The sequence below is a fragment of the Danio aesculapii genome, chromosome 2 (genome assembly GCF_903798145.1).
Source record: "Danio aesculapii chromosome 2, fDanAes4.1, whole genome shotgun sequence".
NCBI classification, from domain to species: Eukaryota; Metazoa; Chordata; class Actinopteri; order Cypriniformes; family Danionidae; genus Danio; species Danio aesculapii.
The window spans coordinates 16,554,763-16,569,551 of NC_079436.1; the positions used below are offsets into that span (position 1 = coordinate 16,554,763).

Consider the following 14,789-nt stretch of genomic DNA (forward strand, 5'->3'; position numbering starts at 1 on the left):
TATTATGTTTAGAAATGTGTTAAGAAAAATCTCTCCGTTAAACAGAAATTGGAGTAAAAACAAAAACAGATGAGCTAATAATTCAGAGGGGTTAATAATTCTGACTTCAACTGTAAACACATCTTTAAACAAACAAAAAACGTATCATCTGACTAATTTAAATGTTAGTTCTTATCAAGTTGGTGCTATTTTTAGTGTAAATTATTAACTGTTAGCTATTAAAAATTAACAGGTTTTTACTGTTGGCTACAGTATATATTTCTTATATAACTGAACATAACTGTGCAAATAAAAAAAAAATATTAACATTACCTTACAATAATGTAACATGCAACCTATATAAAGTAATGCATCTTTAATATGATTTTAAGGGAGGAGGATGGACTAGGAATGCTCAATATGCCCATGAGAACACCCCGTACCAGCATCCCTTGTCGCTTGTGTTTCATCACCCCACCCAGATGCACAAGACTGACGGGAACGATGGCCATTCAAAAGTCCTCAGTACAGTAACGGGGGAAATGAGCTTTTGGAAACAATCAGCCCCCCGCCAGCTCCGAGCGAGCATGCGTTACTGATGGGAGTAGTGAACGCTACAGTAACCACGGCAGAAACGATGCTCTAGATATTTACCACCACATCTACGCGCTCGAGACAGATCCACGGAATGCCAGCGGTCTATAGATGTTGGTGTAGCGGTCGGTGTGTGGATTTGTCTGATTGAACCATTAGAGTTGAGTAACTTTTCAGAATGCACGTCTGTTTACATTGCGCCGAGGAATGGACGCACTTCTGAAGTGAATGTCAATGGAGAATGTTCACGGTGCTTGCTGGCGTCGCGGTATGGATGCGTTCCTGCTCTACCTTCTTCTGCTAATTGGAATTGCGAAGGGATCAAATTATGGCTACGTGGAATGGTCTGAGAGCGACAAAGATCTCGAAATTAAGGCTAAATATCCTGTTTACAGCACCAGCGAGACGACGTACCAGCAGCCGACCATCTCCAGCACCGAGCGACCGGCGGTGGCGCATAAGCTCGAGGAGGATCTTCCGCGGGTGGTCACCGCTTTCCTCCACACCGGAGACTCATCCACCCTGGAGCATGTCAACTGCTCGCGGCGGTATGAGCTGAGCAGTCTTCGCGGTGGAGCTCACGCCGCCTCGCACTCCTCCCTCCAAGGCGTGCTCGACACCGTGGCACAAGCCACCAACTTCCTAAACATGCTCCTGCAGTCCAATACCTCCAAGGAGCAGCATCTGAGGATGGATATCCAGTGGTACCACGCGCTGGTGTCGAGTATGTTGGAAGGGAATCCTAAAATCCACCGGGCAGTGGTCACATTTCACATGGAGTCTCCTGAGGCGCCTGGTCCTCAGGTGTTTCTCCAGGCGACCAGAGGAGAGGAGCGCATCGTGCTTAAAGATCTGTCCACCACCGCGCGCCATCGCCTTAAAAATAGGACTTCTGAGTCCGACTGGTACAACGTGTTTCGGGACCGAAAAAAACACCAGCGGCTGGTCAAAAGTCGAGCTTTTCCAGCAGCGCATGGCGGATATTTTCTTGACAAAAGTCATATCAAGTGGTCCTCGCCTTATCTAGAGTGCGAGCACGGCAGGTTTGTGCCGCACTGGCTTTTAACGATTTCCGCTGGCTTCTATGGCTTGAAGAACAAGACAGCGCCTGAGTTTAGGTAAGCCACACTGTTCAATACTATACATGAACATTAAACACCATACAGAATTAGAATTTTGACTTTTTTTTAAACATCTTCAACATTTAACATAAGGAAAACTGGTTATATTATATTATATTATATTATATTATATTATATTATATTATATTATATTATTGGAAAAACGAGGTAGGGTAGTCTACATCAAGCATTTTTGGCCAAAAATTATTTAAACATTTCATGAAGAGAATGAATATAGACTTAATTGAACACCACACATGTTGTGTTGTAAACTTGCACAATAATTGTTTATGAAATGTAAAGGCACAACAAATGTCCATGGTAAAACACTAACAATAATGAAACACAAAATTAAACCTGTGTTCGATATACGAATTGCAGCATTTAAGGTATTTAAATCACCTGTCCGACCTTATTGAACAGTTCTCTAATGCTCAGAGCATTCATTCATTCATTCATTCATTCATTCATTCATTCATTCATTCATTCATTCATTCATTCATTCATTCATTTTCTGTCGGCTTAGTCTTTGTAATCTTTTATTGTGTTCACTTGTTTACCAAGCAAATGTAACAAATATAATATGGTATTATGATACTTGAAGAAACCACATTTAGGTACTGGTAGCTTAGTACAATGCATCATTGTCATTAAATTAACATATTAAAAACATATTAAAGTAAGTTGTATTTCATTTTAAGTTGGCACAATCGCACTATTCTAGTGGAATGTTTCAATAAAAAGAACACTTTAAGGTTTTATAGATATTGTTCAAAATAAAAACACTTGTTGTCAAATGTTAGTGTGCATATACATAATTAATGTGGTTTTGTTTGCTTGAATGTAAATGTGACTGACACCCACTAAAAACCGCTGTGACACCAGTTGGTTAAAAATCATTGACAAAAAGGGCTTGTCAGCATTTGCTGGCGGATACCATTTGGCTTGTTTTTTTTTTCAGCAGATAATGCAATACCATCCAGGCATTCGTATGTGTGACTCGGGTGTCCATAGTTTTGGGAAAAATTTAGTTTTAATGATGAGAGAGACTGGTGGACACACATAATCACTGGATGAATAAACAGAGAATATTTGCACTTGAATGTGCAGTTTGCACTGCTGGGGATCACTCAGACACAGCATCAAGCCACAAACCTGATCCAAGCAATTTCAAAATCAATCTATTCATGAATAAATTACAGAAGTTGCTGGCTACACTGGTTACTTGAACCCTTTTGGATTTTTTTTGGGCCACTTGCACTTTAACCGTGCACATGATACATTTGTGTGCACTGCATAAATATTTTATAATCTACAGCCATTGCAGCAGAAATCATTTTCTGCCAGAAGTGATCTATGCAATGGTTTGGAAATTATACACGTTTTAATGGCATATGACATATTAACTCATTTACCCTCAACTTTATGAATTTCTGTATGAAGAGTTCAGATGCAAAAACCTCTAAATGCTGTTTGAATGTTTCTCCTAAAATGAGCGTTTTTTTCAGCCTCCTATGTTTATGTTCTGTTATTTCACTTTAAAGGCAATGAAAAGAACTTATTAAAAACTATAAAAGTAAAATTATTAAACATACACACAGGAGTCCAAGAAAAATGCAAATCTTTGCATCTTCATATGACAAACAGTGACAACATCTGTAGACTCCCAACTCACATATTGATACTTCAAGTCTGATTTTTAATAAAGTGCAGGGTACCACTTTAGTATTTTTTTTGGATATTCAAGGTACATCTTTAATTTCATTATGATGGTTATGATGAAATTATATGTATGGTGGTGTGTAATTTTACCATTACAGCATGGTATAACATACTGCATGTAGGATACACAAAAAAATTTATTTTAGTTTTCAAGAGTTGTTTTAAGCCAATGTTGAGTTATTGTTTTTCAATTAAAATTAAATTACACCAACACACTGATTGGGTTTGCCCATATTTGACGCAACATTAGCTCATTTAGTGCATAGTAATCCACAAAGTGGGTGGATTTGGTAAGTATAAAAATGGTCCAGAAATGGTTTTATATGTTCATTTATAAATAGAGGAATTACCCCTAGAATCAGATGCTGCGTATTTACCATATTTTGAATGGTCGTGAATATTAACACACACAGCGTGAGGTACTCTAAATAAACACAAGAAAAATAATAATTTGTCAAAAAATGTTTTAGCAAATTTAATAGATGCCTTTTATTGTCCGAAGTGGACAGGACAGCAAGCGGCATCTATATTCTTCTTAGTGAACATAAACTTTTTTCCACATGACGCTATTTTAATGTTTAAAATGCAGACTCTTGGTAGCGCAAAAAACTGTTTTTATATACAAAGTTCACACATACAATTAATGTCACATGGTTATCTTATTTTTTTATTTTTGGACTTATATGGTTGTTCGTCACACACACTCAATTAAACAGATCTTATCTCTCTTCTAGGTGGTGTTGAAATAAAATCTATAATTCTTATATCCTGCATTTTGCGTTCTGATGAGCTGTAAACAGATGGCTGGTAGTTTCCCCTTATTTTTTATCAATGCATAGAAACCAATCTGCAAAAACATGATGCATGATGAAGTTTTATTGGTCCTCCTGCGTCCCCTGTTTTTAAAACAAGAGTCCCATACATACATAGTGAGTTTAATAAGCTTAGATAACCTTAAAAATAAGGTAATAGCCTGTGTTTTGACTGCCAAACTTTTTAAAGACTTAGCTGCTCGGTCTGTATTGTGTACAGTGTTCTAATCCGCTTGTTAAGTCGTGACATATCGGTGACGTATGGGATACTGTTTCCGGGTCTAAGCTGCTACTCATTTGAATTGAGAAAATATTTGTTTATGGCCAATTTTTAGTCCTATCACACTTTAAAGTGAATTTTATATAGAATCATGGTGTACACATCAGCCATCGGATATTAGGCATGGATATATATATATATATATATATATATATATATATATATATATATATATATATATATATATATATATATATATATATATATATATATATATATATACAGTAGGTGAGAGCTCAAAGTGACTATTACCGCCGTGCCTTATACCGCCGCCGTTTGAAATAACTGCTGCTCTGTTTTTAGTGTAGGACCGCAGTTTGTGAAAAAGCCGCCAGGGGGCGCAAAGGGAAGGGATGTGAGCGTAAAGAAATAGCCTTTACAGCAGCTTTAAATATGCTACTGTGCTTGTAAGTGATATTAAACAATAAGTCAAAGCATTATAAGTCCTTCATTAATCATTTAAAATTTGTTAACACACTTTATTGTAAACTTTTTAAGTGCAAAGAGGACTCATTTTGGAATTGAAGAAATAAAAGACAACTTACATGAAAGCACAAAAATTCAGTACAAATAAGTAGTCTTAAATAAATAAATAAAGCAGTCTTTTAGCCTGCTTTTAGTGTTTGCCGTTTTGATAGGACTAAGACAAGACTTTTTCATTTATGTTTTTATTTATGTTTTTATTTACATTTTCGTTGTTGATTATATTTTACTATCTTATTTTATGTCTGAATTATTGTACATAATAATAAACGAATAATGAAAATAAATTAATAATGAAAATATGCCTAAATATGCCTAAATAAATAATTTATTTAAAGATATTGCGGCGAAACACTGAGAAACGGTCAGGGGCATGGTCTAAAGAGCTTAAGTTGAATGCTGCTTCATCAAAAGCAAAAAAAAAAAAAAAATTGACCTACCTTAAGCAGATCACTAAAAGTATAATAAAAATAATTTTTTGCTCTCTCTCTCTCTCTCTCTCTCTCTCTCTCTCTCTCTCTCTCTCTCTCTCTCTATATATATATATATATATATATATAAAATTATGTATTTATTTAATTATATATAATTATAAATATATTCTTAATAAACTTCCCAGACAGAAATATTAAAAAAACACAACTTGTATTAAAACTGGGCGAGGATTAGAAAGAATACGATGCTTGTTATATAATTTAAAATGTTATTCCTCTTGTCCAATTTCTTTATGCACATTTTTTCACTCGCTACTCTGCCAGGAACTTCGCCGCTAGAGAGCACCTTCAAAAATCTCATTCTCATGGCTCATTCTTCACGAATATAGAATTAAAATAATGGCGCATTAGGTTCATTGTGCATCCCGCGGGTGCAACCAACAAGAGTTGTGCATTTTAGTTTAAATTTTTGAGCGTTAAAAGCAGTTCTGTGTTAGTTTTTATTGAAATATATCAAGCCGAAACTAAAACAGCGCATTCTCTCCGCCTCCTCGTTCATAACCAGCGGGACCGGGACGCACTGCTGAAGCAGGCAATAGAGAAACTCCATCATTCATCATAATCTTAGCTGGTGTTTCGGAGTCGAAAGAATATATTAAAGAGAAATGTTCTTTTAACAGTCACTATATATTTAATCTTTTTCTTTCTTTTTTTCCTGTCATTTCTCTTCAGCAAATTATATTTTTTAAAGCTGCTTGATTCTTTTAAAACCCAAAGCAGAGCCCGTCAATTGGTGTTTTTCCATAAGATACGTTTATCCTACGATAATTTATCCTCTGATCCTTTTGTATAAAGGTTTTAATAAAAAAAAAAAACAGGTCACTTAATTACTTTCGATGTGCTAAAATATTTGTTAAACGAATGTTATTTAAAAAAAGCATATGCACATATTACAATTGTAAAATAGTCTAAAATGCATGGTCTAATCAGAAATAAAGGAAATTAGTTATATTTAATGCATAAAATAGGCTAGCCTTTTTATAAATTGAGTTTAATTGATTTGAAACTTTTAATTGCATTTTAACGTCCTGTATAAATAATAAAAGTTGCATCAGATTGACGAAAAAACAAATATTAATATCTGCAAACAGGGCCACGGTTACTTTTTTCACTGACTGGCATGACTGGCAAACGCGTCAGAAAAAATAACTGCTGAATCTCTGCGAATATTTGGTTAACTTATAAAACAAATGTCTGGTTTAGTGATGTTAGTAATGCATAGAAAAATGCAAAGAATTCTCCTGAGCTCATTAAACCACTGATGACAGCGATGGAATCACTGGCCCACCACGTTCTTACGAACATATTTTATTTATTAAAGGTATTATTTCATTGACCTGAACATAACCAGTTATAATATAATTACTAACCCATCGTCTAAAGCAGGCAACACTCTATTCAGCTATGTTCTGTGTTTTTACTTAAAAATATTTTTGTTTTGGCGAATGCTTGGAGCGTAATATAGATATTTTAAATAACAGGTAGTAGGGGTGCGGTACACCGGTGTCATAGTCATCACCGGTGTGACATTGCGCCACGACATGGATTTTCTAATACCGTCAATACCGTAATAAATCAATTATGCGCCTTGAACGGCTGCATTTACATCAATAATAGCTAATTCTAAATAATAAGGCATTCAATTTTCTTCAAACGTTCAGTTGTGGTCTGAATACATGTCCTTATACTACAGGGCTCGAAATTGCAACCATTTTGGTCGCATGAGCGCCCGAAATTTAATCTATGCGCCCTCATTATATATTTGGGAGCATTTGTGTGTCTGAATATAATGAACAGGGAGCTTTTGTTACTGCAGGAAATGCAAACGGCTGAAGAGTGAAAAGTGCACAGGTTTGCAAACCTCACCTAAAGTTATAATAATAATAATGGCACAGATGACAGCGATCATGACATGAGGTAAATGTTGATCCGCCAGCTGAGATCAATCGAGTGTTTTCGGAGAAGGTGCCCGAATCTCGATGCGTTGCATTCACCGCGTGTTCAGCGCAAATGTCCGCTAAATATAAAATCTAACACTGTACACATCATCGCCAAAGAAACTCACCTTTAATAAGTTTACACTGAAACTACGGCTCGTAACAAAGAGCGGTATTGCGCCGGTGGTCATCATGAGAATCTTGCTCTGTCTGCTCATAAATTGGTGCGGCTGACTCACCTGCTTTATTCCGCCAACACAGAGAAATGAAGATCAGCTCATAACGAGACTGAGCATTTACAATGACCCAAACCAAAACTTTTAAAGAGTGATAGAAGTAAGACTTTCTTTTGTCCGTTCTTCCTTGAGATGTATATTATTTTGCTATTGAAAGTAATTCCATGATATTATGCCGTCACCGTTCAAAAGATGAAAAATACAGTGATATTAATTTTAGGTCATATCGCCCACCCCTAACAGGTAGCCTAGTTCAGTTCAGAAGTTGTTGTGCATAGAAACATTCATTTTCATAAGGCCCCATATTTAATGCGGTTTCGTTTTTAAACGCATAGGTTTTGTTATGCCATCCGTCCTATGTCGGAGTTTTGGATTTTGTGTATTCATGTTTGTGAAAAACACTGAAGAGTGGAGACCCCTTCCCCCTTCTCATAACCAAAAGCTTGTCTGTCAGGTGTTAATGGGCATCAGTGAGGCCGAAATCATGTCGCGTTTTCACTGTCGGGCTAGCTTGCAGCATGTCACGCAAACCCTGCCCCCAGAACTTCCCCGGAATTAGATGTTGCATATTATTCTGTGATCTTAAGGAAAGTGTTAAGTAGACTATTTAAGTGTCTTTAATATGGTGTATAGATTATTATGCGTTATTGAAACATCAAGGGGGATGCAGCAAAGTCACTTATAAATTAAAATTGTATTATTTTATGCAATTTTATTATTTTATGCAACAGCCTTACATTTAAAACGGAAACTTAACGGCGATTATAATCAAACAGAACTCAGCCTATAAGGCTAGATGTTTTCTTTCCCTTATTTATTAATTTATTTGTTCATGTGTTTGGCGCATGTAACTCGTGTGCCATCGGAAAACTAGTGTAATGACGGCAAGCCATTATTTTTAGGCATTTAATATAAACATTTTAAGAAGAATTAATGATTTAGGGAGATACATTGTCCCAATAAAATAATATAAAAATAATTTAGCAAGCTGAGGTAGTGTGAAATCCTGAAGACCCTGGATATATAGCCCGCTCCTCCCACCACTGATAGTGATAGTGGCATTCTTTAACGATCAGTCACCTTTCCCTGCGCCCCGCGTCCCCCACCCGCCGCACACTCCAATATCTAATATCCAAATGTGTTCTTTTACTCTTAAAAACAATTAAATAAACTTTTCACGTTATTTTCCAAACATTATATTCTTTCATTTGTTCTCATTTTAAGAATACTCTGTATATGTTATGATAAAATGTCAAATAAAATTGAAATGTAGGCTTTTCTGCACACAATTACCCAACATTGCTGCACATTTCTACAACTATCACCAACATTCCACTACTACAGTATTACCATCACTCAGATTTGCCCCCCCCCCCCCCCCCCCCCCCCACCTCTCAGACCAGAATTGCACCCTTGGTCTAAAGAGCTTAAGTTGAATGCTGCTTCATAAAATAAATATGCCGCAGGACATATCTCGCAGGTTTATTTTTAATAGTTTTCAGTTAATTTTTTTGTTTCAAAACATCAATGTTCTCTTTAAAGTTCTCTTTAAAGTATAACTGTTGTTTTGTTTTTTTACTTAATGGCCCAGTATGTTTTGTATTTTAATTTCAATTTCAGCCACCTTACATATGCGTGTGAAATATAGGCTAATGCGCGCATAACCGCGAAAAAAAGAAGAAAAAGCTGTCAAAGGTTTGCCCAGTGTGTTTTTTGTCTAATAAATGATAGGTTTTTTTTTTTACTTTAAAACTTTAAAACAGATTGCTATTTTTCTAATGACATATGATGTAATAAATTTGTATTTTAAAAATTTCTCTTGTTTGAATTTTTTTAACTGCACTTTTAAGGAAATATTTTATTTTATTTAGGAAATATTATAGTCTACATGCAACTATGATGTATAATAATGTTGTTATTGTTGTTTTGTCTGGTAACCTTAGGCTAAAACTTATAATTCATAAACGTGTTAGAAATAAAGCATGAAAAAACACTTTAAAAACTATTTCTTTTGCGTATAATCGGGAAAAAAAACAGTCATACAGTTGGTTAAGAGGATATCTTTATTCGGAGAAAAAAAGCAAATACAAATACAAAAATAACTGAATGTTTTTTTTTAAGTTGTCTCTAATACTGAAGACGTCGGTGGGCGCTAACAGGGGTTCGTGGGGACCGTAGAAATTCGTTCACTCTGTCCTTTATGCGTTTGCTGTCAGCGCTGGTCAGGTTCGGGAATCTCTTAATCACGCTGTCTCTAACGAACTGTTTTAGGTTCACGGGCAAAGCAACTTTGCCTCTCGAACCATTCTGCTTTCACTCTCCCCAAAAGTGCTCTGTTTGCACGATTTGATTATTATCATCGTACCCACTATATAATTATTTAAACCTTCTCTGGTGTTTATTGTTTTTAGAAAATATCTAAAATATTTTTAAAAAAAAATCTTGTAAAATGAAAGTTTAATTTGGCTTTAACGGTTTCATTTATGTAGGCTACATAGACCTACCTAAACTGTTATAGCTTGCTTTTGCTTGTTTTATATTGGTTTATTTATTTAATGCGGTTTTATTATATCCGATAATGTAATTCTTTAAATTAGATTTTAATATGGCTCTGGCAATTTTTTCAAGATTTGACACTTGTTTTGAGTCTACAAAAGGGGACAGGTAATTTGTAAAGTTTTATGTCTTTCTGTTGTCTTTAATATGGTGTATAGATTATTATGCGTTATTGAAACATCAAGGTGTACTGCGCACATTACACCGTGTGCGATCGGTGTAATGACGGCAAGCCATCTTTCCCAGACTCGGGGCAAATTCCTCCTCTCCTTTCACTCCGCCCCAAAGCCCCAGATGGCCCTCCTGGCATCCACTGCGTAAAACATATGCTGGATAAGTTGACGGTTCATTCCGCTGTGGCGATTACAGACTAATAAAGGGACTAAACCGAAAAGAAAATGAATGGACGAATGAATGAATAAATTAATAATAAAATAAAATAAAAATAAGGTAATAATCTTTCAACACAAATGCATGGTAAGAGGCCTTTTTATTTTTTAGAGATGATACATTTGAATTGGCTCTTCCCACTTCCCCCACCTCAAAACTGAAAGTTGCAAAGAGAACAATAGCTCATTTACACCTTGATGTCTTAGCATCAATAGCAAAGATCATAGCCCATTTACACCTCAACACAGTGCAAGTTTAGCGGAAGAATGTCAAATCAGAATCACGCAGATTAATTTGGCTTTAACGGTTTCATTTATGTAGGCTACATAGACCTACCTAAACTGTTATAGCTTGCTTTTGCTTGTTTTATATTGGTTTATTTATTTAATGCGGTTTTATTATATCCGATAATGTAATTCTTTAAATTAGATTTTAATATGGCTCTGGCAATTTTTTCAAGATTTGACACTTGTTTTGAGTCTACAAAAGGGGACAGGTAATTTGTAAAGTTTTATGTCTTTCTGTTGTCTTTAATATGGTGTATAGATTATTATGCGTTATTGAAACATCAAGGGGGACGCAGCAAAGTCACTTATAAATTAAAATTGTATTATGCAACAGCCTTACATTTAAAACGAAAACATTAGGGCGATTATAAAAAACACATTAAATAAATAAACAATTATAAATTTGTTTAGGTTGTCTTTATTTTAATGCCCTCGTGATTATGGTGTGCTTCATCATTATGGGTGTACGTTATAACTAACGTGATTCAAATGATGGATCTGCGACAGAGAAACTAGGGGTTTTTATTTATTTATTTATTTATTTATTTATTTATTATTTTTTAAATAATGATGACAATATTCACTGTCTAAGCATTCCTCAGTATACTACCAACAAATACGCCCCTGTACCCAAGTAGCCTACCTAAGTTAATTTACATTTCATGTAAAAATTAAGAAATTAAAAAAGACCAAAGTATTATGCTAAATATCCGTACAAACGAACATGTTTGTTGTTTAACTTTCGTTGATAAAACAACACAATACAGCCTATACAGCCTATAATAATGTAGGCTAGTTAAATAGAAATAACTTTAACTGCTTGAAACATTAAACGTTACATTTTAGAAACTTCACAAATACTAATCAATAATAATATAAATAGTAACGAAGAACAAAAATATTAGCCTAGGCTTGTAACAACATAAGTCAGATGTTGAAAAAAAACTGCGTCTCTCCGCCTTTTGTTTTCTATTCATATTTTAAATTCTTTGGCAGAAAAACTAACATGTTGACTTTGTTCGGTTTAAGCGGAGACTTATTTGAGATTACAATGTTTCCAGCAGCACTGAGACGGTGTGCCTGTAGCACATGCAGATACTTTTTCGCAACCGTGGCAAAGAGGGTATCTTGCTCCGCCGCCTGCATTTCTCGGAAACCAGCTCTACATTGCGGAGCGGCGCGTTCTCAACTACCAAATATGCTGCTCCATTTCTCATCAACGTCTACTATTTATCAGTTTCTCTTTTGTATTTGGCCATTTTTGAAAAGGCCTCTCTGCCATACCTGGCTGACTAGCTGGGCATTTGCGTTCAGTAGAAGACACCGGAGCTGGCTCCGCATTTCATGGGCTGGGTGACATGACCGCAGCTCTGGAGGTTCGACGTGTTTGTCCATTTAACACTTATTTTTCTAAACAAGCCCAACAAATAGCTTCATCCTAATTATTGATTCGCCTTTCTCGTTCGCCACGAATCCAAAATGTTTCCAGATTGGCGATGTAATATAAGTTTTCCAGCGAGGTTCATGGCTGAACTTGAACTTGCTGTATCTGTCACAATCGGTGTAGAGGACAAAGGGGCGAGGACTCAAGTGCAGAAATTATATGGGTTTTATTAATAATAAATCAAAAATAAAAAGGCAAAACAAACTACCCCGAGGGGGAAAACATTAACAAAACAAATAAACAAACAAACCAAACTAGACTGGGCAGGCTGGCAGGGATCAGGAGGTGAACAGACATGACAAGGTACCACGATGAGACAATCATACGATGACGAACTGGCACAGGACAGCAGACATAAGCAGAATATAAGCAGGGTTAAATTAATACACAAACAGATGAACATAATTAACTAATAATGGGTTAACAAGGAGGGTGGGACTAGACAATAGACGGGAGAGCACCTGACACAAAGAGACAACACAAGCCAGGTGCTAATATTAAACAGGACAAGAACACGCAGCCAATGAGAGAACTCATTAACTGAGTGTTCTTATGACTGGACAAACACTGAAGCACACAACAAAAGCACGCGACCGATGTAAACACAGAGCCACGTGCTTTGACAACAGACGCAAGCACACGATAAGTGAATACACCTTACCGTGCGCTCACATAAATGCAACGTGCATGTTTCATCTCAGCGCCAACCAAAACCGAAACCAACTAGACTGAGACGCTGAGAATGAAACAGCGCGATGCTGACGAAACAACACAAACACGAGTACAAAAGCGCGCGTCCCAGGGACGCGCAGACCCCGCGCGCCCGCATCAAGCGGTAGCGCGCACGGTTTGCGCGCACCTTTGATGATGCGCACCTAGACAATGACAAAACAAGTGCTCGACCCAAGGAAACTCGAGCCGAGCACTACAGGACAAGACAAAACAGAGCTAGTGTCCGGACTCTGCCACCAAAACAAGAATTTACAAGACCAGATTGGCAGAACCCTGACACTAGCCCCCCCCAAAAGGGACGCCACCTGGCGTCCCTAAAGGGAACATCCAACAAGGTACAAGACAAACAAGAAACACCACAAGACAACAAAACAGGCAACATCAACAAACACAAGACAGGGAAGTAAACAGGCAAGACAAAATGAAGTGGGGGAGGGAGGGGAGCCAAGGCAGACCCAAAAAGACGAACAAGGGAGGGATGGGAGGGCAGGACCAGGGAGGGACAGGAGGAACAGTCCAGGGCGGGACCAGAAGGACAGTCCAGGGCGGGTTCAATGGGTCAGAAGCCCTGGTAGGAAACCAGGGTGGAGCCGGAGGGTCCGTCCAGGGTGGTAGAGGGGCACACCAAGGAGGAGCAGGAGGGACGACCCAGGGACAGTCTGTCAGGGGAGACAAGGCAGGCTGCCTGATGGGAGCCAGCAGGGCTGGAGGCCTGTGGGGAGCCGGCAGGGCTGGAGGCGGCTTGACTGAAGGCCTGAGGGACGCCGGCTGGACAGGAGGCGTGTGGGGAGCCGGCAGGGCTGGAGGCCTGAGGGGAGCCGGCTGAGCTGGAGCTGGCTGGACAGGAGGCCTGTGGGGAACCGGCAGGGCTGGAGGCGGCTGGACTGCAGGCCTGAGGGGAGCCGGCTGGACAGGAGGCCTGAGGGGAGCCGGCTGGACAGGAGGCCTGAGGGGAGCCGGCTGGACAGGAGGCCTGAGGGGAGCTGGCAGGACAGGAGGCCTGAGGGGAGCCGGCAGGGCTGGAGGCGGCTGGACTGCAGGCCTGAGGGGAGCCGGCAGGGCAGGGAGCCGGGCTGGGGCCGGCAGGGCAAGGAGCCGGGCTGGGGCCGGCAGGGCAAGGCATCTGGGAGGTGCCGGCAGGGCAAGACGTCTGGGTGGTGCCGGCAGGGCAAGGAACTGGACTGGGGCCAGCAGGGCTAGACATCTGGGTGGTGCCGGCAGGGCTAGACGTCTGGGTGGTGCCGGCAGGGCTAGACGTCTGGGTGGTGCCGGCAGGGCTAGACGTCTGGGTGGTGCTGGCAGGGCAAGGAACCGGGCTGGGTCTGGCAGGGCAAGACATCTGGGTGGTGCCGGTAAGGCAATGACCAGGGCTGGAGCCGGCACGGAGCGGTGCTCTGGGGCTGGAGCCGACACTGGCGGGCACTCTGGGGCTGGAGCCGGCACGGAGCGGCGCTCTGGGGCTGGAGCCGACACTGGCGGGCGCTCTGGGGCTGGAGCCGACACTGGCGGGCGCTCTGGGGCTGGAGCCGACACTGGCGGGCGCTCTGGGGCTGGAGCCGACACTGGCGGGCGCTCTGGGGCTGGAGCCGAAGCTAGCCACCTCTTCAGGCACTGCTAGGCACTCCACTACCTCTTAAAGTGGAGCAGTGTCTGTTGCGGGTGCCTCGGAGGGTGATGCTGCAGCCAGGGTTGTAGCTGGGTGGGCTGCAGCAGGTTCAGTCA

At 39.4% G+C, this 14,789-nt stretch overlaps 1 protein-coding gene across 1 annotated transcript in view; it reads left to right on the plus strand.

Moving 5' to 3' along the window:
* Positions 1-632: 632 nt before the first annotated feature.
* Positions 633-14,789, plus strand: part of gpr158b (G protein-coupled receptor 158b) — a 191,198-nt gene continuing 177,041 nt past the window's right edge. Inside the window, exon 1 of the mRNA XM_056473748.1 lies at positions 633-1,691. Within this exon, the coding sequence (XP_056329723.1) occupies positions 802-1,691 (890 nt within the window). The 5' untranslated portion in view covers positions 633-801. The remainder of the gene's footprint in view (positions 1,692-14,789) is intronic.